A 23,207-nucleotide genomic window follows, 5' to 3' on the forward strand; every position below is an offset into this window, starting at 1 on the left:
TGGGGGAGTTATATCATTTATATCATTCTTTATATCATCGTTGTTAAGAGTAGCAGGTATTGATGTACAATGCATCTGTCATCTTATTGTGCTTCCTATGAAAATGTGTGTACATAGTACAGATACCGGAGAGAATTCCACATTTTATACACTTGAAGGCATTCAGAGATCAGTAACAGAAAAAAAAAAAATGGCACAAGAACAAGGCCTAAATGCTACTGGATGGGTATCTACACTGGCATGATGCATATAGATATATATATATATATGTACACATATATATATAGTCATATATATTATATATAAGAAATATAAAATGCCGATGACATAATAACAAAAAAAGCATTTTCTTCAACAGGTGAGCCTCAAGGTCAAATCCCAGCCCCATCTTTAAAAGCTTGAATGGGAAAGAGAAAGAAAGAAAATAAATAAATGAAACGCGATGAAACATTAGGAGAAATCCATAAGAAAATTTATGGATGTGGCTGACCCGTTGTCTTTGGGTGATCGCTGGATACAAAGGACTGACCCCCAGTTCCTAATTTTGGTCAGGAAGCAAATAATAAGAATAAAAATGACAAGAATAAAAACAAAACTGCAGTTTAGAAACAAAAATCACTAAAAAGACTTATTGCAAAAGCTCTTAAAGATAAGTAGCACTTGGGCCCGGGGAGGGCTCTGGCCTGGGGGCTGGGAGATGGGCTGGGGGGCCAAATGGGGACCCCGGGGGGGAGTGGTGGGTGCTGGCAGGTCCGGGGGGCAGCGACTCGGCGGCCACGGACCCCCAGCCAGGGCAGGGCTGTGCCGGGGAGGGGCAGCGGCAACCCTGGGAACCCACAGACACCCCAAACCCCCCGGGGCAGTGGCTGCCGGGGCTCAGCGGGGCCGGAGCTGTGGCCCCAGAGCCCCCTGTGAGCCCCGGGGGGGTTGGGGCTCTGGTGCCCACCCAGCCACGGTGGTGCCAAGGAGGTGTCCCCGGCTGGGCCCGGCTGGGGGCTGCAGCCAAATGGGGCCAGGGGTTTCCTTCTGTCTTTCTCCCCGAGGATGGCTGGGTTTGGGGCCACAGGGTTCCCTGGGGACGGGACGGACTGCGGGGCAGTGCTGGCACTGGCCAGGCTGCCCAGAGCCCAGGAGGGGTGGGCGGGGAGGGACAGTGCCCGGTGTCCTCAGAGCCGAGGTGGCAGCTCCCAGCTGAGCCCCCTCGGTGCTCCCGGGGCTGATCCCGGGGCAGATCCCGGGGCAGGGAAGACGTTCTGGACAGGTGGAGGAGCTGCGTCTTCGTGCCGGGAGCGCCCGGGCGAGGCTGGGCTGCGGGTCCCGGGGACAGAGGAACTCTCCTGGAGCTCCCGGCCTCTGCCCCGTGCCGGGCACGCCGGGGGCTCCTCGATGATCCCCCCACCAGGCACAGGGGGCCCAGCAAGCGCGGCCAAGGCATTGGAGTAGGATGAGCATGGAGACGACGGAGGACAGACGGACAGGGCTGTGGATGGAGACTGCGGCCGAACGGCTGCTTCTTCTTGGCTTCTGGGTTTTAGTTAAAAAGGCCGAGGGGCGCCAAGGGGGAGCCGGGGCAGGCCCGTGCCCTGGCCCACTGTGCGTGTCGCTCCCGCTGCGCGGGACGGCCGGGCTGGAGCGTCCTGGAGTCTCTGAAGGAGCAGGGCAGGCGCAGAGCAGCTGCCGCGGCGGCTGCGCCAGGGTCCGGCATTGCCCGACCCCACTGCCCGCCCCGAAATCCGAGGCCGTCGCTCTTGTCCGTGTCCCACCGTGCCGAGGAGCAAAGGCCCCCTAGATGTGTCTCTCCGCTGGCGCTGGCGGGGAGAAGGGCAGCTCTCGCAGGGCTTTGGTAGCTCAGGTTGTACATCCAGACGTCGGTTAGCAGGTGAAGTCCTCAAAGGTGCCCCGGGCCGGGTGGTGAGGTAGGATGTTGGCTGCGTACGTCATGCCTGCTGGGTGCCCCCGTATGCTTTCACAGGGATTCTGCAGGATAAATGGGATGTTGGGGTCGCTGGTTTCATCCAGGTCCTTGCACAGACCCAGCGTTATCCCCCCCAGCATCTCTGCCTGGCCCCTCTGCGCCTTTCCCAAGTGCTGCCCAAAACGGTGACTGCCCACCCCACAGCAGCAGGAGGGGACAAGCAGGAGGGCACCGTGCTGTGCCCCACACTCACGTGGCGCTTCACGTCGTCCATGCTCAGCGCGACGCCCTTGTCTGTGTTGCTCCTCTTGTGGTTCTTGCGGCACTTGCCCCGCCGGCACAGCCGGTGCTTTATCACCTGCCAGAGCCACATTTCAGCACCGTGGGGCTCAGGGGTGGCTCTTCCCCATGTCCCACACGAACACAGCCACGGGATGGAGGAGACACTCACCTCATAGGCGTAGTCGAACAGCTCCAGGACTGTGAGGATACTGGCCCCAATGAACAGCCCCATCTGCCCTCCAATGTCACCTGCAGAGGAGAGGGAAGCCATCAGGGTGGCCTGAGTCCAGAGTCGGGTGGCAGAGGGAGCAGAGAAAGGGGCAGAGCTCGTCACCGCTGTGACCGGTGCCTGGTCATGGCAGAGCACGCCCTGCTCCACATCCGCGCTGTCGGCACATCCCAGTGCCTTGGGAACAGGACCACGGTGACAGGGACAGCACGAGACCCCCTCGCTGGGGGACTCTGGCTGGGGACTGTCACAGGGCTCCCCACAGCCACCAACACTCACCCAGCAAGCCAGCCACCTCGTACGCCTTCTTCTGCTCGATCGTCTCGTAGTTCAGGGCTTCAAAGAAGATATCCAGCACCAGGATGTTCTCCCTGTGCAGGACAGAAGGGACATCAGGCTGAGGTTTGGGATGGAGGGACCAGAGGGTGCCCTGCCGCCACGGCCGCAGCGCGTTACCCGATGTACTGCTCCGACTTGTTGTACTTCTTGGCCAGGTATTTGGCCGAGGCCTTGCTGGGAATCTTGACCATGGAGAGCTCTTTGCCGTAGCGGGTCATGTTGCAGGGCATCTCGCAGATGCAGTACTCGTTGTCCTTCTCCACCAGGAAATCTGTGCACGGAGAGAGGGGGATGGAGAGATGGAGAAACCCAACACCCGCAGCTCTGTCCCACGGGGCCGGGCAGCCTCACCTAAGGCCGGATCCGCACACTCCTTGTACTGCTCCGGGGTGCAGTAAGGGGCATCGCCTGGGGAGACACAGAGCAGGTTTTCCAGGTGGGACCACACTGGAGGGCTGGGCCAGGGCCGGGCTGGGCGCGGGGCTCACCTGGCATGTGCACCATGCGGCAGTTGCAGTTCTCCACCAGGTACCGGGTCTCGCAGTCGATCCGGCAGGCCGTGATGCTGTAGGTGTCGTAGAACTCCGAGTCACCCGCCACGGCCTTGCAGTCGCCCCAGGGAGGCGGCAGGTAGATGAGCTGGAAGGGGAGAGAAGCCAGGAGTGAGGAGAGAAGCCCTCCCAGCCCCCAGCGTGGCAGGGGACAGACGCCCTGGTGGCATTGGTCCCCAGGACCGGCTCCTCCTCTGAAGCCAATGTGGGGACAGGGGCACAGTGAGGAGGCTCTGCTCCCGCAGCGCAGGGTGGGAGGGGACATCCCAGACCTGCCCAGTTCCTACCCGCTGCTCCTGGCAGGACACAAAGGTCTGGAAGCCGGGGGCCACCCCGAAGCCCAGCTGGTCGATCAGCGGGGGCTCATCCTGGCTGTGGATCTGCACCTTGATCCCGGCTTCAAACGAGGTCTCATCTGTGGCAGAGAGAAGCGGGGTGAGCATGGCACTGTCCCTGCTCTGAGGGGCTGTGCTGAGCCTGCTGTGAGAGGCACCACAACTTCTGCCTCCCACGCTTCCCCTGGGCCAAGTCATTCATCCACGTGTCCATCCATCTGTCCATCTGTTTGCTGCTCCACGTCCTTGGCCCCTCCACTCCACCCCGACCCCCCTGCTCCACACCCAGGAGCGTGGCAGGGAAAGTATTTGCCTCTATTTATAAACAAGTGATGGCTGCGTGTCTAAACGATGGGGAGTTGCCATGGCAAAGAGCAAAGACAAGGAGGAAAAGGGAAAGAAAAGACCAGAAGTGATGAGAAATGGAAGGAGGGAACAGGAGGGAGCCTCAGGATGTGGATCTGTGGTCTGGGGAGCTGGGAAGGGGCTGGGCAGCACCCCAGGAGCTGCCGGTGACTGAGTGGACCTGCTGGGGCAGTGGGTTACCTGTTTCCCCCCACACTGGCAGGTACTCGTCCTGCTGGATGTCCAGCATGATCTCCAGGCCATTGCCAGTGCCCCCCTTCATGGTGATCAGCCGGGGCTTCCCGTCCTGCCCCGCATTGAAGGTGTAGCACTTCCCGTAGCGGGTGAAGACCTGCAGGAGAGGACACAGGGCTGAGGCTGAGCCCCTCTGCACGGAGCCAGGAGAGCATCCCCAGCCCCAAAACTCAGCCATCCCAGCCTGGGCATGGTCCAACCCGGGCTCCTGACCCAAGGGATCTCTCAGTGTTGGAACTGCCCTGGTGGAGGATGAGATGCTCCCACAGGGATGGACTCAGAGGAGACACTGCAGATTTACAGCACCTCGGCCCCAGAGAGCCCACGGCAGCTGTGGCTCCCCGAGGAGCCTGATGCCTGCACCGGTGCCTCCTCCAAGCCCTCCTCCATCCCTGCAGAGGATGGGGCTGGACAGGATCCTGCACCCTCCCATCCCTCCTCGGCCATTCCAGCTCTCGCCTCCGGCAGCCGGCACGGCCCCAACACCACGGAGCTGCTGCCAGCCTGGGCAAGGGGCATGTGAGGGCAGAGGGCTCAGACCACATGGTGCTCCACAAGCCCTGATGCCACCAGGATGGAGGTGCCAGGCACCTCCTTAGCAAGCACAGCCCCGGGGATACTCTCCATGTCCTGCCAGCGGGTCTCCACAGCCGGTGCCATCCCCAGCTCTGGCAGACAGGGCTGAAATATCAGCCTGTCCCTGAGCAAGCTCCAAGGGCAGCATCACCTGCCGTGCCTGATCCGACACCAATCAGCTCCGGAGCTGCTCCCCATGCCGGGCCACCCTGGGGCTACTCACCGGCGCAAAGTCCCTGGGGCCGCAGCGCTGGCCGCGGTAGCTGCAGCTCAGCAGCATGTCCTCCAGCTGGTGGCAAGTGCGGTTAAAAAACCCGTACAAATTTAGGGGCTCGTCCTCCTCCCAGGGGCCAGGCTGGGCCGGGGTGAAGCCCAGCTCCATCCCAGGCTCGTAGTCGACCAGGGGGGCCAGGTAGAGCAAGTCCTCGTGGCTGAGCTGCGAGAGCCGCACACGATTGATGTTGCAGAAGGTGACGGCGGGGAAGGTCATCTCGGGGCTGTCCTCCTCGCTGAGCAGCGTGACGTGGTGGTACTCCAGGTAGTAGGCGATGCGGTCGGCCACCTGGTAGAGGAAGACGGAGAGGGAGAGGAGGAAGGCCAGCGCCCACAGCGCCTGCCGGGCGCCCAGGCTGCCCTCCACGAAGATGTGGCTCAGCCCATGCAGGGTGCAGCTGCTGGCAAAGGCCACGAAGTCCGTGGTTGCCCCTGTGTCCTCCTCGTCCTCTTCATCCTCGTCCTGCCCGTATAGGAACTCGTCTGCTCCATCTTCTCCCTTCCCAGTGGCTGCAGCATCTTCTGGTCCTTCCTCACTGGAGAAGGAGATGGTGCAGAATATCTGGAGAGGCATTGCCCGGCCTGGGGGTCCCAGCTGTAGTATGGAGGTCCTGGCTCTGGTGTGGGGGTCCTGGCCCCTGCCCTGCCACAGCCTGGGGGTCTTCAGTCAGTTCCTCGGTGGAGAGGAGCTGGGGAGAGCAGGGGAGGGGGAAGGGGCAAGTTCAGAGAGGAGAAACGGCGAAGGGAAAAGGAGTGAGGCGAGCGGGAGTGAGGGAGAGGAGCAGAGGGATGCTCGGGGTATATCAGGAGCAGAAGGAGGGGAGGAGGAGCGAGGGGCGGATCCGCGGGCTCCCCAGGCCCCCCGGGACTGGCCGGTTGCGGCTGCCAGGACGGAGCAGAGACGTTGCTGGCTCCAGAAGCACCGTGGGAGCTCCCAGTGCTGCCTGGGGGCCCGAGGGGCTGCCGGGCTGGGGGCACACAGTGTGTGCGTGTGCAGGTGCCCGGCACTGCGTCCCCACGCCGTGCCCTCCGTCCTTGCGTGGTCTGGCCCTGGCAGCCCAAGCGGCTGCTCCAGCCAGGCCCTCCCCGCTGGGTCCCCAGCTGTCTCCAGAGCCGCCGTATGCCAGGCTCTCTGCACTCGTCCTCAGGGCAGCTGGAGCCAGAGGTTTTCCCAAAATGCCTGTGACACTGTCCTGGTTCAGGAAGGATGCTGTGGCGTCCTCACACTCCTCCCGCCCTGGCAGTGCCCATCCCTGCAGGCTCATCCTGCTGTGCCACAGGGCACATGAGAATCCAGCAAGTCCAACGTTTCGAGCGGTGTGAGGTCCGTCCTCCTCTGAGCAGGGCTGGTCTGGGCAGGATTTGGGCGCTGTTCAGGCAATGAGTCCTTCTGCAGAGCCCAGGCAGTGCCGGCTATGTCACCTCGCGCTTCGGATCCCAGTGGGGCACAGGGAGCCACCTCTTCCCTCAAGGAATGGCATCCAGGCCTTGTGCTGCTGGGCTGGGGGTCCCAGAGAGCAGCTCTGGTGCAGGATGCTGGATGGAGCCGGCGGCTGCCAGGAGCACGGGCGTCTCCTCTCTGCAGCAGCGCAGCCCCTTCTCGTGGTTTGCTGTTTTCCTGTACTCAGCACTTTATAAAAGCATCCAGAGACCACAGAGCAATCTCCAGCCCCATCCCGGCACCGCCGTCACTGGCCCGGGGGGAGAATCTAAATCCGGCAGCACCTGGCTGTGCAGGGGCTGGATGGGAGGTTTGGGCTGCTGCCTGCGTGGGAGAAGCTCACCCCAACCCCTCGGTTCGGCTGCTGTGTCTCGTTCCCCTTGCACCCTGCGGGGTTCCCAGTCCCTGAGCACATCCCAGTGCAGATGGATGCCACAAATTGGGAGAAAAAACCAGTCAGGAACTCAGTAAAAATCTGGCCTGGTACCAGCACAGTTATCTGCGATTCCTGGGCAGGTGATGCCAGTGGAACAGGCACTGGGGGATCCCTGCTGGGGACAGTGATCCGTGATGTGACAGTGGGTTGTCACATCCTGGGGCTTCCCAAGCTCAGAATGCCCTTCAGTAGGGCCCTTGTGTAAGAGGGACACTGGCAGATGCCACTTGGGGGCCTGCAGAAAGGGTGGATGACCTTGGGGATGAGCACCAGAGCCACAGGATGAAATTTCATCAAGCCAAGATCAAGGTTACACCTTTTGGGAGCATCCCAGAGAATCTGAGATGAAAACTCCTCCTGGGAAAGAGGGTCAGGAAGGTGGATTGGGTGGCTGGGAGCCACCAGGACATGGGCGCCAGGTCACACGTGCCCTGTGGGCACCTGATGGGGATGAGCTGCAGCTGCAGGGAAGGGCTGGGCTGTAACAGCATCAGGGATGCTCCTGGGAGGGGGTTTGGGAGAGCTGGGCTGGTTCAGCCCTGTGGGAGCAGGCTGGGAACACGCGGGGCTGATCCCACACAGACTGGCACTGGAGGATGCTCTTGACAGGGAGGAGCAGGTAGGAGCTGTCTGGGGCTGGGATTTCTGGTGCTCCCAGCTCTGGGACTGAGTTCCTGTGCCATGGCTGTAGCGGGGAGAGGAGAAGGGAAATGGAATTAAGGAACTGCAGGTTGAGGGGGTTGTTTAGCCCTGTAGGTGAGCGGTGCTGCCCGGGACCAGCAGCCAGTCCCTGAGGGTGCAAGCGAGGGGCGGATCCGCTCCCCCGGCGCGGGGAGGTTTAATGTGTCTTCTTGGGAGCAATTGCAGCAGGGAGAGAGCGAGAAAGATGCTGTAATGAAAACATTTCATCATCGACTGGGGCCATTAACCTGCCTCGCTCGGCTTAAACAGCTCGCGGGGAGCGCCAGGGCCGGTTGGCAGCGGGGCGGGAGGACGAGCGCGGCCCGGCTCCGGTTACCACCACCTGTCCCAGCGGCGACACCCGAGCCGGGGTGAAGGTGACCGGGGACGGCCGCAGCCCGGAGCGCGGAGGCACCAGCGCCAAGGGGAGAGTGTCCTGACCCCCAGATCGGGGACAAACCGCGACCCCGTGTTGCAGGCAGGGGGGTGCGGCCCTGGTTTGTGCGAGTTTTGGGGATGCTGGAGGAGTCCTTGGGCTCGTTCCAGCTCCTCCCTCGCCAGGAGTTATTTTTACCCTCTCTCAGGTAAAGCTTTGGCGGGGGCGAGGGACGGGGGATGCTATAATTAGCCGTGACATCAGCCCCCGTGGCGGGTGCTGGGATGATGCCGCCGCACCCGACCCGGCGCTGGGACCGGGGAAGCTCCGTGCCCTCCTCCCCGCCCCAGAGAGAGATGTGGGATGGGAGAAGGAGATGGGTTTTTCCTGCCTCCAGCACCGTGTTTGGCCACTGTCCCGGGGCGGTTCGGCCCCGCTTGCTGTTCTGCAGCTCCTCACGGGCCTGGGAAAGGAGGTTCCCCGGAGCGGGGGAGCACGGAGGCGGCGGGGGGGAAGCGGGAGCGGGATTTGACGGCAGCAACAGCACATTTCACAGCCTGTCACGCTTTAATGGCAGAGGAGATCAAAGCCGGGATGGAGTTATTCATAGAGATAAACCAATCCCCGAGGAGGCGAGGAGAAAACAACATTGCAAGCTCTGTTATCCCAGGTCTCCGAGCCCCGGGGAGGCTGTCGCAGAAAGCGCCCCGGGAGCTGGACGCGCTCGGTTTTGTGACGGGCACTGCCCGTCCCTGCCAAAGACTGGCTGAGCCGGGGCTGAGCTGCCCACGTCATCCCTGGGGGTGCCCGGAGGTCGGAGCTGGCTGCTGGGAAGGGAGGGGGGTGAGGTGCAGCCCCGCGGCAGCCAGAGCAGCACGTGGGGATGGACATTTGGGGCAGATGGAGACCCCACAGCTGGGCTGTCCTGCTCCCACCACGCACCCGGCTGTGCGAATCGAAAGGGAGAAAAATGAGGTTGTCCACGTGTCTTGGCCCAGGGATGCGCTTTGCAGCTCCCGGAGCTGCCAAGATGGTGGTGGAGGCACCGGCAGTGCTGCCGCCGTCGCTCCGGGCGGGATGAGCCGCTCTGGGACGGCTCCAGGGCTGCAGATCCCTCCCTGACCCTGGCGAGAGACAGAGCAGAGGCAGCCAAGCAAGGTGGGATTGCCCCGGCAGGCGGGATCTGTGCCGGGACTAATCCTGCGCCCCTTATCAGATGCTGCCACCTTGCCTCGGCTCGCTCCGCCAGCCAAGCCGGGCGCAGCTTGTGTTATCCGGCCCTTTATCCCCCAGATTAGACGCTTCACAGTGGATTAGCATGTCACATTCTAATGCAGAAAAATTGATGATTAAAAAGGAGTTTTTCCTCTGTATTATTCCCCACCTCCGCCTCCTCTCCACCCCGTCCCCGCGGGCCCACCAGCCCCAGCCGCGGGGACCGGTGATGCCGCGGCGCTGGGGATGCCGGAGTCGCATCCCTGGATCAAACAGGGGATGGGAAACAGGAGCCAAAGGTGCCTTTTTCACGGCGCATCCCGGCTGCTTCTGGTGGCGGGGTCCGGTACTCCAGGTCCCTGTGCCATTCCAGCCCCGTGTCCCCGGCTGCAGACTCAGCACCTGCAGCGCAGGACTTTAATAAAAAGCACGTTATGGTGAGTAATGTGCTAAGTGGACTTCATTATAGAGCCAGGGCCTCCCTGGATCCCGTTGTTCCATATGATTTCGTATCAGATGAGCCTTATCTCCTCTCCAAACGCTTCCATTTAAACTCTATTAATCTCTGAAAGCTTTCCTGGGCAAGCTCTTCCCAGCCAGCCCTGCCGGGTGCCAGTGCTGCTGCCCCAGGCACTGAGGCCACCTGCAGCCACGCTGGCCCGGAGTCTTGGGGACCTCAACCGGGACCCCCCCGCAGCTCCGTGGGCAGTCGAGCGCGTCCCTGGAGCCTTGGCTGTGATCCGCCGTGATGGCTCCGCAGCCGCCGCGTCCTCCTCTCCAGGATCTGTTTATGCTCCTGTAATTGAACCAGTTTGTGCTGCTGAGAGCTTCCCGGTGATTTGCCCGCCGGCAGTGTCCCTTTGTGCCGTGGACGGGTCACCAGGACTCTGCCAGGACGCGGAGAGTGCTGCCGAGGTGTCGCTAATTCCCGTGCATCCGGGATTATTCCTGTGGACCCTGATCCCGACGCCTTCCCGTGTTTCCTGCCGATCACGAATTCCCCGTAAGCAGGTTGCAATTTTTTCCGACATCCTTCACAATCGCTCAGACAGTTCATGCAGGCAGATTCGAGCCGGCGGTTTTATCGGAGGGGGGAAGATACCCATGGTATTCCGGTCTGGTTCCCTTGCTGTGCTCGCTCGCTCCGGTTCCGCACGTATCACGCTTTTCAAATCTAATCTAATCCAAGCAGAGCAGTCACACAGCCCCAGCATGTGGTGGCTCTGGAGGGGTCTCCCTGTCCCTGCCAGCAGAGCAGGGGTTTAAAATCCCTGATAAAGCACAGAGTGGGTGGGAACAGCCTGCCCCAGCTCCGTCCTTGGGGTAAGAGCCTGGATGCAAACACACCAAACCCTCCATACAGAAAAAAACCCTCCAAAAATAAATAACTGGTTATAATATCCAAGTGTGGGGGCTGTATAAATAAATAAGAGCCGGCGAGGAGCTCCTTGAGCCCTGGCTGGAGCAGGAATTGCAGCGCTGCCTCGGGAGCTCCGGCCAAGCTCCACAGGCGATAAAACACAGGCGGCTCTGAACAGCCAGAGAAATTAAACTGAGGCAAAAGGCCATGAGACAGTTAATTTTCTGGTCTCCCTGTGGAGATCTGTGGCTCCAGAGGCTTGGGGGATCTGCCCCCTCCAGCCCGGCTTCTCCCCACTTGATATCAGGGAGAGTGGGAAAATGGCACCAGGAGGTTCCTGGGCAGGTCCTTTGGAGTCCTCAGAGAGCACCTTGCTATTGCCCAGCCTGGGGCTGGGAAAAACACCAAAGGGAGGCTGAGGGGAACAACTTGGAGCCCCTCAGATGCTGGTGTTGTCCAGGGCTGTGCTTCCAGCCCGTGGATCCCTTGGGACACACGTGCCCAGAGTGCCCTGTCCTCAGCTGTGAAAGCCTCACCTCCATTGTGGTCGGATACCACTTGAAAGCCTCCTCATCTCTTCCAGCAGCCACAGATGCCATTACAGCTTATTAATAATCATTAATAATTCATTTTTTAATGAGTCTTTATGTGCAAAGGCATTGCAAGAGGAACAGCAATGGCCAGAGGTGAAGCTGAGATGCTCTGAACTCTTGTCATGACACCTCCGGCTGTGTTGGACCCCTCCGGGCGTGCCAAGTGCTTTGGGAGTGTGCTGTGACACCTCTGGGTGTGCAAAGTGCTTCGGGGTGTGACATCCCCAGGTGTGCAAGGTGCTTTTTGTGTGTGTGACCCCTCTGGGTGTGCACGGTGCTGCTGTGCAGGGGGAGCTGCTGGGGCTGGGCACAGCCCCTGGGCAAAGCCAGCGACTAAATTACACTGGCTGAGCCTGATCCTGATCCTGCAAGTCCTTCTCCTCTAATCCCACCGATGTCCAGAGCTCTGAGGTTCAGGTGCTGGATGCACCATTCACAGCTCTAACGAAGTGGCTGCGAGGTGCAGGCACGTGGTGGCCTCTCGCTGTGCCATGCCAGGGCTGTGTTCTCATGCCTCTTGTTCCTGACCCTCTTTTGCACCGTCTTGGCCAAGATCAGTCGTGGTGGGCTCAGTGGTGCTGGTCTCACACAGCCACGGCGCCGGGGCTGTGCTGTGGCATCGCTGTCCTGCCGCAGAGGGAGAGTGAAGTGCAGCCGGCTTCCCACAAGAGTTCCCGTCCACGTTCGTGTCGGTGTGGGGTGAGCAAAGCCACAAGCAGCCGAGGGCTCCCCGGTCCTCCCGCCTGGCCAGGTCTGGGAACGCTCGGGTGAAGCTGGGGCAAGGAGGCAGCCGAGGAGCAATGCGTGAGTGTCTCTGCTCCGTGCCCGAGGGCGAAACAGCTCACGGCTGCTTTCTGGATGATTTGCTTTGAGCAAAATACAGTGATACTGGAAAATCTCTGAGCTGCCGAGCTCAGAACAGAGTCGGGGCTCTCCCAACCCGCTGCACTTCCCGGGAGAGCCGAGTCACCACCAGCAAACGGCTGCAGTCCCGTGCGTGGCGGCTCCTCTGCTCCATCACCTCCGATTATCTCGCGCCAGGCAGCCCATGTCCCGCTGGGTTTGCTTCATTCGTCTGGAAATCGGGGCAACCTCTGGGGTCAAACTCTGCTGCTGTTCGGCTGCAGAGAGAGGCCGATATGGGGGATGAGCCCGGGTGGAGTTTGTCGATGATCCAGGTGGGGATGCTTGGCTGGGCCCCCGGGAGCACCACCAGGATGCCCGAGGTGAATCAGTGCTCGGAAACAATGGATACAAGCCAGCAGTTTCCAACGCTTATAAGTTATTTAGGAGCCTGTGTGCCGCTTTAAAAAGTGATTTGCATAAATCACTCAAATGTCTTACAGAATTTGTAAACGAACCGGCTCCGCTGGGGACCGTGGCGGGAGCTGCTGGGGCTCGGAATGCTGCTGGGAAGCAGCCCCAAACCAGAACGGGACTATCTGGGGCCAGTGGCCGTGCCTGGTGCCCACACGCTGTCCCCAAGTTGTTTTTCCAGAGCCAGATGGACCCATGCGGTTTGTTTATTAACTGTCAAAAGCTCCAGGAAATGTCTGGGTATCAGTAATTCCCGCGCCCGGTCTCTCCAGCTGTGTTGGAGATGCTTCTCACTCCGGCTCCGTGATTATCCACTAACGCTGCGCCACGGGGGAGCTCTGCTCGCCACGGGGCTCCGGGGCTTGTGACTGCCGCGGGGCCGTGTGGGGCCACAGGGGGCTGTGGCTGGATTTGGGGTCCCCTGGAAGGGGCTGGCGCCTGGATCCTGCGGGGCTGAGAGCCAGGGGAGAGCAGGGGCCCGGCAGCACCCCCGGGCTGAGCACCCCTGAGCGTGTCCTACCGTGCCCGTCCCTCTGAGCTCCCACGGGTGCTGCAGGACACCCCAGCACTCTCCAACCGGGCAGGTTTGCAGCACACAAGGGTTTTTTTTCCAGGGGTGTTCCCGGGGTGGCAGGAACAGAGCTCTAACAGCCCCTGGCTAGAGCGAGGTGGGCTGTGGGCTGAGCAGGGAGCCCAGGGTTGCAGAGAGGTTTTGGGGGAGCAGAGGGGCACACATTGGGGTTTAGCAGGGTCTGAGTGGCACAGCAGGATCTGGCGGTGTCTAGTGGGGTTCACCAAGGTGCAGTGGGGTCAGAAGGAGGGTGGGGAGGCTCAGCAGGGAGCAGTGGGGTGCTGTGGGGAACAGGATCTGTTCTCCACCGCAGGAGCTCCTGCACTGCTCTGGAGATGGGAGGAAGGAGGAGCGTGGTTGGGCTTTGCTGAGATTGCTGCAGACCCTTCCCGCTCCCTCCCTGCCTCTGTCTCTCTGTGCACCCGGTGTTTCCAGGGCAGAGGATGCAGAATCCAATGCAAAAGGCAGCGGCATGATCTCCACGTCAAACTCAATTCTCCCTAGTGCCAGCTCAGCCCTGGAGCCTCATGGAAACAGTCCAGAGGTCTTAATCCTCTCCAGCTCATCGAGGCTGTCCCGTGCACACTGCCCAGGGCTCCAGGCTCAGCCACTGTGCCCCACAGCAGGACGGCGACAGGGAGCTTGGGATGGGGCTCTCCCTGGGATGGGTTCACGGGGTGTGAGAAGGAAAAGCTGCAAATGCACATTGTGCCACCCCAGGCACGGCTGCTCCTGTCCCCCCTGGCTGCACCGACCACCCAAAAGGGGCTTTCCAAGCACGGGGCACCTTCCTGAGGTTTCCTGCAGCCACAGTTCCCATACCAGGGTGTGGAGAGGAGGCTCATCCTCCGCCTTTCTCCTTTTTCCCTGGGATGAAGAGAAAATTCCTGGGGTTTAGAGCCCAGAGATGGGACCCCTGGGCCTTCCCATTGCTGGGTGAGGCGCAGATCCCCGTGGATGTGCGAGGCTCCAGGGGAACCTCACGGTGCGGGAAGGAAGAGCGAGCAGGGAGCTGGGGGGGCTGCGAGTTCCCGCAGCGGAGGGAGGACTCCGACTCATAAATAATGAAGTAGGAAGAGGGAAACATTGATCCGTGCTGCTAATGAGGGTGTCAGGGAGTGTGGCCCTGAGCCGGGGCGACAGTGAGGGCCAGCCCCCTCCTGCAAAGGAAAATGTGTCTGTCCCCTGCCTGTGCCATCCCTGTGTGAGGCTCTGGGCACGGCCCTGGGGATGGGGACAACTCAGCCCCTGTCCTTCAGGGCCGTGTCCTGAGGGAGGTCAAGACTTGCCCCTCAGCTTTGTGTTTGCCTCTCTAGGCTTTAAGGTCATGCCAGGATTTTGGGACTGAGGGGAGGAGATCACAGCATCTCCCTGAGCATCCTTGTCCATGTCCTGGCCTGCTGCAGGGGGGGATCTTTGGTGGACACCAAACACCACCCTGGTGCTGGAGGGGCTGTGGAGAGCCAGGGCAGAGCTGGGGTGGGCCAATGGTCCCCCCCTGGTCTTTTTAGAGGGTTCACTCTCCAGTACGGGATGAGTCTGAGCCTGGTCAGCTCCACTGGAGTGTCCCTGCACAAAGCTCTGGGGAACACCGGCCGGGGGGCACATGGAGGGGGATGAGCAAGGCCGGGCCCCCTGATGTGGCTGGTGATGGCGTAGGATGAAAGAGGCAGTGGGAAGAGCTCACATCATCCCAGGATGGGCTTCCCCACAGCATCCGGCACGAGCCCTGTGTGCTGGGGGGCCCTGTCCTGGCTGCAGGTGATGCTGAGAGCTGACCGGGGGGGGCTGAGACCAGCCCACAGCCCCCCTGGGCTGCTCCCGGGCGGGTGCTTTGGGGGGCACACAGGCAGTGCCCCCAGCACGGGGGGTCCCTGCTGTGGTGCCGCTGCTCCCCCACCCCAGCAGCACGAGGGGGGACCCGGGCAGGAGGCGGCTCCTGCTCTGCCTTACGGTCACCCCAGGTATTCCAGCTCGGCAGCCCCTCACTTGCACTCGCTGCGGCTGCCCCGAGCCCTCCCTTCTGCCGGGCACAGATGAGGCGGCACCGCGGCGTGTGTGGCCCTGGCGCTGCCGCCCCTCCTGCGCCGGCCAGCAGCGTGCGGCCGGCATCGCGCCCCCCGGCCGGCCCCAGGACCCCCCCTGGCCCCACTGACCTCCAGGCTGTCCCCATTGACCTCCAGGCTGTCCTCACTGACCTCCAGGCTGTCCCCATCAACCCCCTGCTTGTCCCCATCCGCCCTAGGCTGTGGGGTCTGGGCAGCCCACCAAAGCCTCCCTGGAGAGATCTCTCTCTGTCCCCTCTGGATCAGTGACAGGACAGGGGCAGCCCTGGGTGCAAAAGCATCCCCAGACACTGACGGGGCTTCCCAAAGTGCAGAGGGGACCCAGCCCCTGTGTGAGAAGGTGGGGCCCCACCGGGGTGGTGTTGGCTGATGCTGCATGCCCAAGTGCTGGTCCCCAGCACCCCCCAGCCTGGCCAGGGCCACCAGGCCCAGAGCAGCACCGAGCCTGGCTCAGCCCGTGGAGGGAGCAGCAAGGCAGCAGGAATTTACTGGTGAAACAATCCCCTAAAAGCTTCTGAGAGTGCCAGGACCCCATCCCAGCACCATCCCAGCCCCACCACGCACAGACCTGCCTGTGCTGGGCTGCAAGGGGACTCCAAAGAGCAACAGAGACATAGCACAGAGCCAGCTTCCTCTAATCAAATCCATTAAATCCTCCCAACCTGCTTGCAAGGAATAATCCAGGCAGGAATAACAAACCAGCTGCGAGTCTGTTTGGCTTTTGCCGGTTGAAGGGGATGCAGAACACAGGGATTTGGAACCACCAGATGAAGGGAGGGAGCTGGGATGAAGGTCCCTGAGGATGGTTCCACGCAGAAAACGCGACCGTGCCCGGGGAAGAGCCGGCATCAAACAGGGCACAGGCTGGAGCTGGCCCTGCTCGCCAGCCCCGCTGGAGGGGATCCAGCCCCCTCCGGGCTGCAACGTGCCTCCATTTAACAAATAAAACGCCTCATGGCTGACAACAGACACCTGCTCGTGGAAAGAGCCCGTCACGGGAATTTAATGCCGGTGATTAAAACCACCCGAAGTGCGCTGGGACCTGGGCGGCAGCTCCGCATACACCCAGCCGTGCTCGGTGTGGGGCACAAGTGAGACATCCCTGGGCTGGTGACGAGGATGGGGACCCCGAACAGCGCAGGGACACAGGCTCCATGCCGGAGCTGCCCGGGAACAGCCGCGGCGGCTGCCGAATTGATTAGGCAGCACCCGAATAGCCGGCACTGTTTCATTCCCAGCTGGATGGGGCCAGGCAGCCGCAGGGATAAAGGCTTTATTGTGCGCTGGATCCACCAGCGCAAGAACAAGCTCGGTGGCAGGGCACAGCACTGAGCCACTGGGACCTGTGTTCCCAAGGGATTCGGCCATCCGTGCTCTCCCTGCTTTTGCACTGGAGCCTCCTCTCCATGGCAGCTTCCAGCCTGGCACGCACAGCCCTGCTTTGCAGAGCCCAAATGAGCTCTGCCCACGTGGGAGCAGCCCACGGAGCTGTACGGAGCCGCACGTGCTCCTGGGGACAACCTGGACCTCCAGAACCCAGCGGCATCCCCTTAGTGATGGTGCTGCCAGTCCTTTCCGAGCCGGAAGGAGGCAGGAGCAGCTATAGGTGGACAAACACCCTCCTTGCATGGGGGAAAGGTGGCACCGGGCAGGGCCCGCAGGTCACTCACCACTTTGAAGTCTTCGGGGGTGCACTGCTCCCCACGGAAGAAGCAGGACAGCAGCATCTCCCGGATGTCGTGGCCAGCCCGGTCATAAAACTCCAGCATGTTGAAAGGTTTGGGCTTGAAGTTTCGGAAGTTCGCCTTGTCCTGCAGGATTTCCAGCTGCTTCTCGTCGGCCGTCTGGGTGTCTGGGATCTCGTATCTTGGGGAAAAGAGCAGGGAGAGGCTCAGGCCCGGCTGTGGCGGCTGCTCCCAGTGGCAAAGGCCATTTGGGGTTCCCAGGAGCTGCGTCCGCCCTGACCCCGGCATGGGCTCAGCACAGTCCCACTTGACATTCCAGAGCATCCAACAGCACAAGCTGGCCCAGAGGCACACGAGAGATGGCAGAAGGATGGATGAGGAGAAGCTGGGCAGTGGCCACGTTCCAAACCCATCCCACTTGCCCCACCGCTGGTCCAGCAGCACCAGCCCTAGTTGAGGCTACCCAGGCACCCGCCCTGTGCCTTTGGTGGCGTCATGGTGAGGTGGTGGCCTTGCTGGGACATGGGCTGAATGTGCTGGGCCTCAGCTCTGCTGTCATGGCTGAAAACCCCTCCCTGAGGCAGGAGTGGGGACAGTGGTGAAGCCCCTTGGTGCTGGCGTGGGCAGGGAGTGCACCAGGCTCTCAAGAGCAGCTTGGCAGCACCAAGGAGCTGCCACAGCCACGGGTGAGAGGCTTCCACAGCCCAAGGAATGGCACCATCCTGGGGTGTGGGTCATGCTCAGTGGCTTCACCTGCTGGCACCCCTGGTCTCGCTGCATGGGATGGCACCAAGGACATGGCACTGGAGCCATGTGTGAAGGCACCCAGGACATGGAGCCAGGTGTGCTGGATCAGCCCCACAAGAACCCAGGGTGGCCCTAGCCTTGTTGCATGTGCTGCACGCTGGGGATGGGAGCTGTGCGTGCTGGATCCATCTGGGGCAGCCCAGTGTGGGAGCCACAAGCCCAGGAGCATCAGCAGGACCTGGTGGCTCTTGGCCGCATCCAACTGCAGAGCTGGACTAACTGAGATGTCACCTGGGGCCACCTCAAGGCACCGGCACCCACCTGTTATTGAGCAAGGCCAGGAGCTCGCCAGCGTGGTACAGGTCATTCTTGGTCACTCGGCTGAACCGAAACTCGTTGAGGTTGCAGAAGGTGACGGCGGGAAAGGTGAGCCTGGTGGCCGCCACCTCGTCCAGCTTGGTGACGTGGGGGTACAGGAAGTAGTACTGGATGCGGTTGGTGCAGACGAGGGCGAGCAGCGCCAGCGAGCCCAGGAAGCAAAGTGCCCAGACCACGCGCTTTAGCGACAGCCGCTCGTACGAGAAGATGTGCGAGAGCCCGTGCAGGGTGGAGCTGCTGGCGAAGGCCTGGATGCTCACCGGTTGCCCGCTGTCCACCTCCTCCTCGTCCACTTTCAGGTCCATCATGGTCAGTGCCAGCACCCCGGGGTGGCCACTCTGCCGAGAAGGGAGCCCGTGGGTGCTCGGTGCCACGGTGGCCTCGTGGGTGCTGTGGGAGCCCAGCCCACGGCAGCCCCGGGCAGGGACGCGCCCGACAGCGCCCGCAAGGGGCAGATGCTTTGCTGTGCCCTGCTCTTGCCCCCAAGCCTACATATATATATATATATATATACACAGAGACACGCATATATATATATATATATATATATACATAAATGTATTTATCTGGATGCAGCCTCTTGCATTTCCTCCCCTCCCACCTCCTCCCTGCCCTCCCCATCCCACGGCAGGATTGGGGTGCTGTGTCCCCGCACCCCCCACGTTATCTCCCCCTCCCCTCCCACCTGCCCCCGCTCCCCCTCCGCCTCCCACAAATGGCACCGTCGCATCGACAAACAGATGAAGGAATCAAGGATGCAAACCTGGAATCAGGGCCGGCGGCCGTGGCTGGAGCTGGGTGCGTGCTGCTGTCGCTGCGCCCTGGGAGCCGGGGCTGGGATGAGCCTCTCGCCACCGGCTGGGAACACGGGAGCGGGAGACGTGCAGGCACCGAGGGTGCTGAGGCACCGAGCCCGGCAGCGGCGGGTGAACCGGAAAAGAAGGGGGGGGAATAAAAATAGCCTCGTTGGTACCTTGGTGCAAGCGTGGGAGCGGGGATGCGCCGGGGCCTCGCTCAGCGCCGCGCGGGGGGACCGCAGGCGACCATCGCTGGAGAGGAGGCAGCTGCCGTGTGCGAGGAGATAAGAGGAGGAGAAGGAAGGCGAGCAGGAGGCTGCTTCCCTGCCAAACACATGGATACCTCCCCCTGTGGCTATCTGGGAGCTGGTGATTTCTTCAGATGCATAATCCGCATGAAGTCATTGTCTGAGCGCTGGTGGGGCCGGAGGCCGCGGAGGGGTGAGGGGTGCCGCAGGCCGGTGGGCAGCGAGGAGGAGAAGGAGGAGGAGGAGGAGGAGAAGGAGGAGGAGGAGGAGGAGGAGGAGGAGGAGGAGGAGGGAGAGGCGCAGGAGCGGCGCTCCAGCGATTGCAGGCGCTGGCAGGGGCTGTTGGTGCTGCTGCCGTGTGCATGTGGGTAATGTGTGTGTGCGTGTGCGTGTGCCGCTCCCATCCCCCAGCGCCTTCCAGGGATGCTCCGGCTCCTCGCTCTGCCGGAGCCCCCCGGTCCCCCCACTCAGCCCTGACCCGTCTCTGCCGGGCCACGGCCTCCCCCGCCCTTCAGGCTTCACCCGTGGTGGCCCCAACGCCGGGGCGGGTGCTGGGACACCCTGGGGTTGGTCCTTTTGGGGGGCACCGGTGGCCTTCCAGCCCCTTTCCGGCCATGGGGCACACGTGTCCTCGAGTGTCCACCCCGGGCTCACCCCGGGCAGCCCCGCTCCGCTGCCTGTGGCTGGTCCCTGTCACGCTTGTCACGACGACAGGAACTGACCCCCCTGGAGGCGCTGGGCCCTTGCCCTGCTCCGGACACGCTGCCCCTTTCCCAGTATCGTCCTTCTGCCGCTGTCCCCGGGTTGCTCCCGGGGCAGGAGGCACCGGCTGCCGGGTGCTCTGCTCCTCCCCGGGGCAGAGCGGGGGGGTTGCACAGCACTGCCCAGATTCCCCCCAGTGCCAGCACATCTCCCACTGCCTCCAGCTGCACCCGTGACTGCCCCGGAGAGCGGGGTGCCCTCGTCACCCGAGCTGAGCCCCCGCGGCAGCGGCTCTGGGTGCGGAGGCTGCAGCAGGCGCCCGCCCACTGCTCCCAGTAAGGTGGCTGCAGTCAAATGGAAAAGGATGTTTCAATGTCCTTTACAAGTGTGATGTTGGAAAGGGACAGCCAGACCCCAGGGCTGTCGCGACAAGCTGTGTCCCTGCCCAGAGGTGCCTTCCCAGCACGGTGTCCCCACCTGAACCGCAGCAAATGGGAGCGTGGGCACTTTGGGATCCAGCAGGGTGAGGCACACGTACCCCTGCCCCCAAATCCCACGGCTTGGACACACTTGGTTTGGTCCTTTTCTGGAGCATCCTTTCCCCTGCCCGAGCAGGAGCCCTGGGTTTTACAGCGGGACCTGCTCAGGCAATCTGAGGTGGGGCACAGGGACACCCCCTGAGCCAGTGCCCCCCTTGCTGGGCTCAGGGACAACCCTGCCTGTGCTTGGGGATGTGGCTGTGAGGCTGGGAGAGCAGCATTAGCATTCCCAGTTGGCACCAGCTCTGCCTTTCCCTTCCCGCTCCGTTCTGCAGTCGGCATCGCTCCTTGCCGGGCCGACAGCTGCCTGCTGATAGCTGTCCCTCCATTAGCGCTCCTGATGGGAGCCCGGAGAAGGATGTGTTGCTGGGGTAAGGGATAAGGACATTTAGAAAGTGGTTGTTCCCCCCCTCCTTCTCTTCTTCCAGATGAGAAGTCGCTCTGTGCAGTGGTTTTATTGACGGTAAATCCCCCGGCAGCGCGGGCTGGGCAGGGAAGGAGGAGGTCTCAGGCTGGAGCAGGTGAGCACGTGGACGTTCTTGGGAGTCCTTGACTTCCAGTGCACAAGAAACCCCAGCGAAGAGGCTCTGCTGCATCCCCTGGATGGAGAACGTTTCCTGGGGGTCTCGTGGAGCTGTCGGGACCCCAGACACCGCAGGACCCTTTTCTACAGGAGCCAGGGAGGAGGAGAGCGGCCAGAGGAAACTTCCTTACCGCTGGCCCTCGGCCAGGGAGAATGCAGCTGCATCCTTGGAATCGAGTGGAGCGTGGGGACTGGGAGCGTTTCCGTGTTATTTTTTGGGGAAGCCACGTGAGGGTTGTGTTAATTCCTGCTGGGAGAGACAGCGGAACCAGCCGAGGGCTGTGGGATGGGTGAGGAGGTAACAGCCCCAGGTGATAACTGCAAGACACGAAGCCTTAAAGGGGTGGGTTAGTGAGGAGTGGCGGGATGTGAGTGTCTGTGGCGGAGTCCTCCTGTTATAAACGGGTGCTCAGAGCATGGATTCAGTAGCCCGGGCTCCCCTCAGCGTGCCCTCAGATCTAATTAGCGTGAAAAAAGTAATTAAGGGAAGGTGCTGCAGAGCTGAGTCTCCCAGCGCAGGCTCCGGCAGACAGGCAGGAACCCTGACGTGTCTTGGGAACACCTCGGGAGCTTGGGCCAAGGGATAACGCAGGGCCTGGGGCTCTTTCCTCACCTTCCCAGCAGTGCTTGTCCCTGCTCCACCACACACATCCCAGTTACGGAAACCAGCTCCCGTCCTGCTTCTTGGAAGAGCATCCCCAGGGTGAGGATGGATAAGTGATGCTTTTCCATGCTTTTTTGGGGTTGTGCCCTGCTATTGCTCCCTGCATGGAAGCAGCCCTGGCTTGCAAATTGCTTCTTTATCTGCACCCGCTGCTGTCCAGGAGGCAAATTAATTAATAATGGTCAATTAGTCCTGTGGGTGCTGGAGGTGCTCGGCACCGCTGTATTCCTTCCTGGAGCGTGAGGCGCTGGGGCTGCCTGGCCCTGCAGTCCGGGACTGTATTTGTATATTTGAGAGATTTAATTCAGAAGCCACCATTGGCGTGTGGCAAAGCTGCTGGGGCTGCAGAGGCAGTGCTCAGGCCTTCACCCCATCCAGGACAAAAATTCCAAAGGAGAGGGGGGAAGAATTCCATCCCCCCTCAAACCTGGACTGAGTGATGTGTGAAATATCTTCACAGCCGATCCCCACTAATGGGTTGCAAATTGCTTCCATCAGCTCCAGCATTACAGATTGCCGTCTGAAATTGCTTCCAGGAGCCCATTTTGGGGCCAAATACTTCCTAGCTTGGGGAAATAACCATCAGCAGCATTAGTGACAGTAAATTGTATTCAAATGAGGCACCGTGGGGCCTTATTAGGACTTCTCACATGTGCCTTTCTCGCTGGTGGGGCAGCTCCGGCATTAGGGAATCTTGCATCCACACAGAATCCTTCAAGTTGGAAAAGACTTCCAAGATCATCCTTCAGCTGCTGCCCCAGCACTGCCAAGGCCATGACTAAGCCACGTCCTCAAGTACCACATCTACATGTCTTCTAAATCCCCCCAGGACTGGTGCCTCCACCACTGCCTGCGACAGCCTATGCCAGGGCTTGGCAACATTTTCCATGGAGAAATTTTTCCTGTTTTCCAGCTCCAGGTGTTGGGTACCTGGAGAACAACTGGTCTTGCCATTAAAGACTGGGACAAGGAAGGCTTCTGCCAGTCCCTGTTGACCATTCCCATTGCTTTGTGCTGCTCCTCGAGGCATCGCCTCGCTCCAGCTCTGAACCAAGAGCAGCTCCGTTGCCTCCACAGAGATCCTGGTAGAGGTCCAGGGTTTCCTAATTCATGAGCACATCGTTAATTATCTGCTGGAAGCCAAAGCCTCAGCATCTTGGTGAGACTAACGAGGCTATTAACAGAGCTGCTTCTTGCCATGCTGGCTTGGGCTGGCCCGGATCGTGGTGCTGTCCCGGGCGGGTGAGCAAAGGCAGAGACAAGCTTTGCGTCGCATCCTCTGGCACTTATTTACCTTCTAAACCACATCTGACCATTGCTGAGACCTTTCCAAAGGAAACCACGGCATCTAAATGCCGAGAACAGAGAACCCAGCACGGGCAGCTTGGTGAATCCGTGGGATTTCTAAATCGAGCACATCTCCAGCGTCCACATAGTGGTAGCTGGGGAAGGGTCACGGCCAGCCTGGGTGGAGGGTTGAGCTGCAATGCCCGGAGCTGCTACTCGCAGGAGGTCCCCACGGGGTTATCCTGAGTGAAAACACCGCTGCTTAAACCCAGCAGTGGCTGCTCCGAGCCGCTGGGTCAGCGGGCCCCGTGAGCGGTGTCTCCGTGTGATTTATGCTGTGTTGTGCCATGCTCTTGCTTGCACCCGCTTGGCTCTCCCGGCGTGAGGAGCAGCCAGTCCATTAAACACTGAGTCATCCTCA

General features: G+C 61.2%; 1 protein-coding gene and 1 long non-coding RNA gene across 5 annotated transcripts; one reads left to right on the plus strand and one right to left on the minus strand.

The window, feature by feature from the left end:
- ASIC1 (acid sensing ion channel subunit 1) lies at window positions 1–19,392 on the minus strand. Of its 4 annotated transcripts, none has more exons than XM_048327517.1 (13): window positions 18,940–19,392; window positions 18,730–18,787; window positions 17,910–18,304; window positions 16,827–17,022; window positions 4,198–4,348; window positions 3,604–3,731; window positions 3,254–3,404; window positions 3,117–3,173; window positions 2,883–3,036; window positions 2,706–2,797; window positions 2,367–2,446; window positions 2,169–2,273; window positions 1–1,977 (listed from the first exon to the last, which is right to left on the minus strand). In XM_048327517.1, the coding sequence occupies exons 3-13, from the start codon at window positions 18,272–18,274 to the stop codon at window positions 1,873–1,875; spliced, it is 1,584 nt and encodes a 527-aa protein (XP_048183474.1). In that variant the 5' UTR covers window positions 18,275–18,304; window positions 18,730–18,787; window positions 18,940–19,392; the 3' UTR covers window positions 1–1,872. The 4 variants fall into 4 exon arrangements, with proteins under 4 accessions (XP_048183474.1, XP_048183473.1, XP_048183472.1 ...); XM_048327516.1 differs by having other exon boundaries at window positions 18,730–18,824; XM_048327515.1 differs by having other exon boundaries at window positions 18,730–19,392.
- LOC125337674 lies at window positions 19,275–23,207 on the plus strand. The gene is made up of 2 exons (XR_007208112.1): window positions 19,275–19,375; window positions 20,681–23,207. It is a non-coding gene; the product is annotated as an uncharacterized LOC125337674 (long non-coding RNA).

The sequence above is a fragment of the Corvus hawaiiensis genome, chromosome 24 (genome assembly GCF_020740725.1).
Source record: "Corvus hawaiiensis isolate bCorHaw1 chromosome 24, bCorHaw1.pri.cur, whole genome shotgun sequence".
NCBI classification, from domain to species: Eukaryota; Metazoa; Chordata; class Aves; order Passeriformes; family Corvidae; genus Corvus; species Corvus hawaiiensis.

Coding starts and splice junctions, on each gene's coding strand:
- ASIC1 (XM_048327513.1), bottom strand. CDS start 5,674: ATGCCTCTCCAGATATTCTGCACCATCTCCTTCTCCAGTGAGGAAGGA. Junction 3,732..4,197: donor GCCAGTGTGGGGGGAAACAG/GTAACCCACTGC, acceptor TCTCTGCCACAG/ATGAGACCTCGTTTGAAGCC. Junction 2,274..2,366: donor TGTTCGACTACGCCTATGAG/GTGAGTGTCTCC, acceptor TGGCTCTGGCAG/GTGATAAAGCACCGGCTGTG.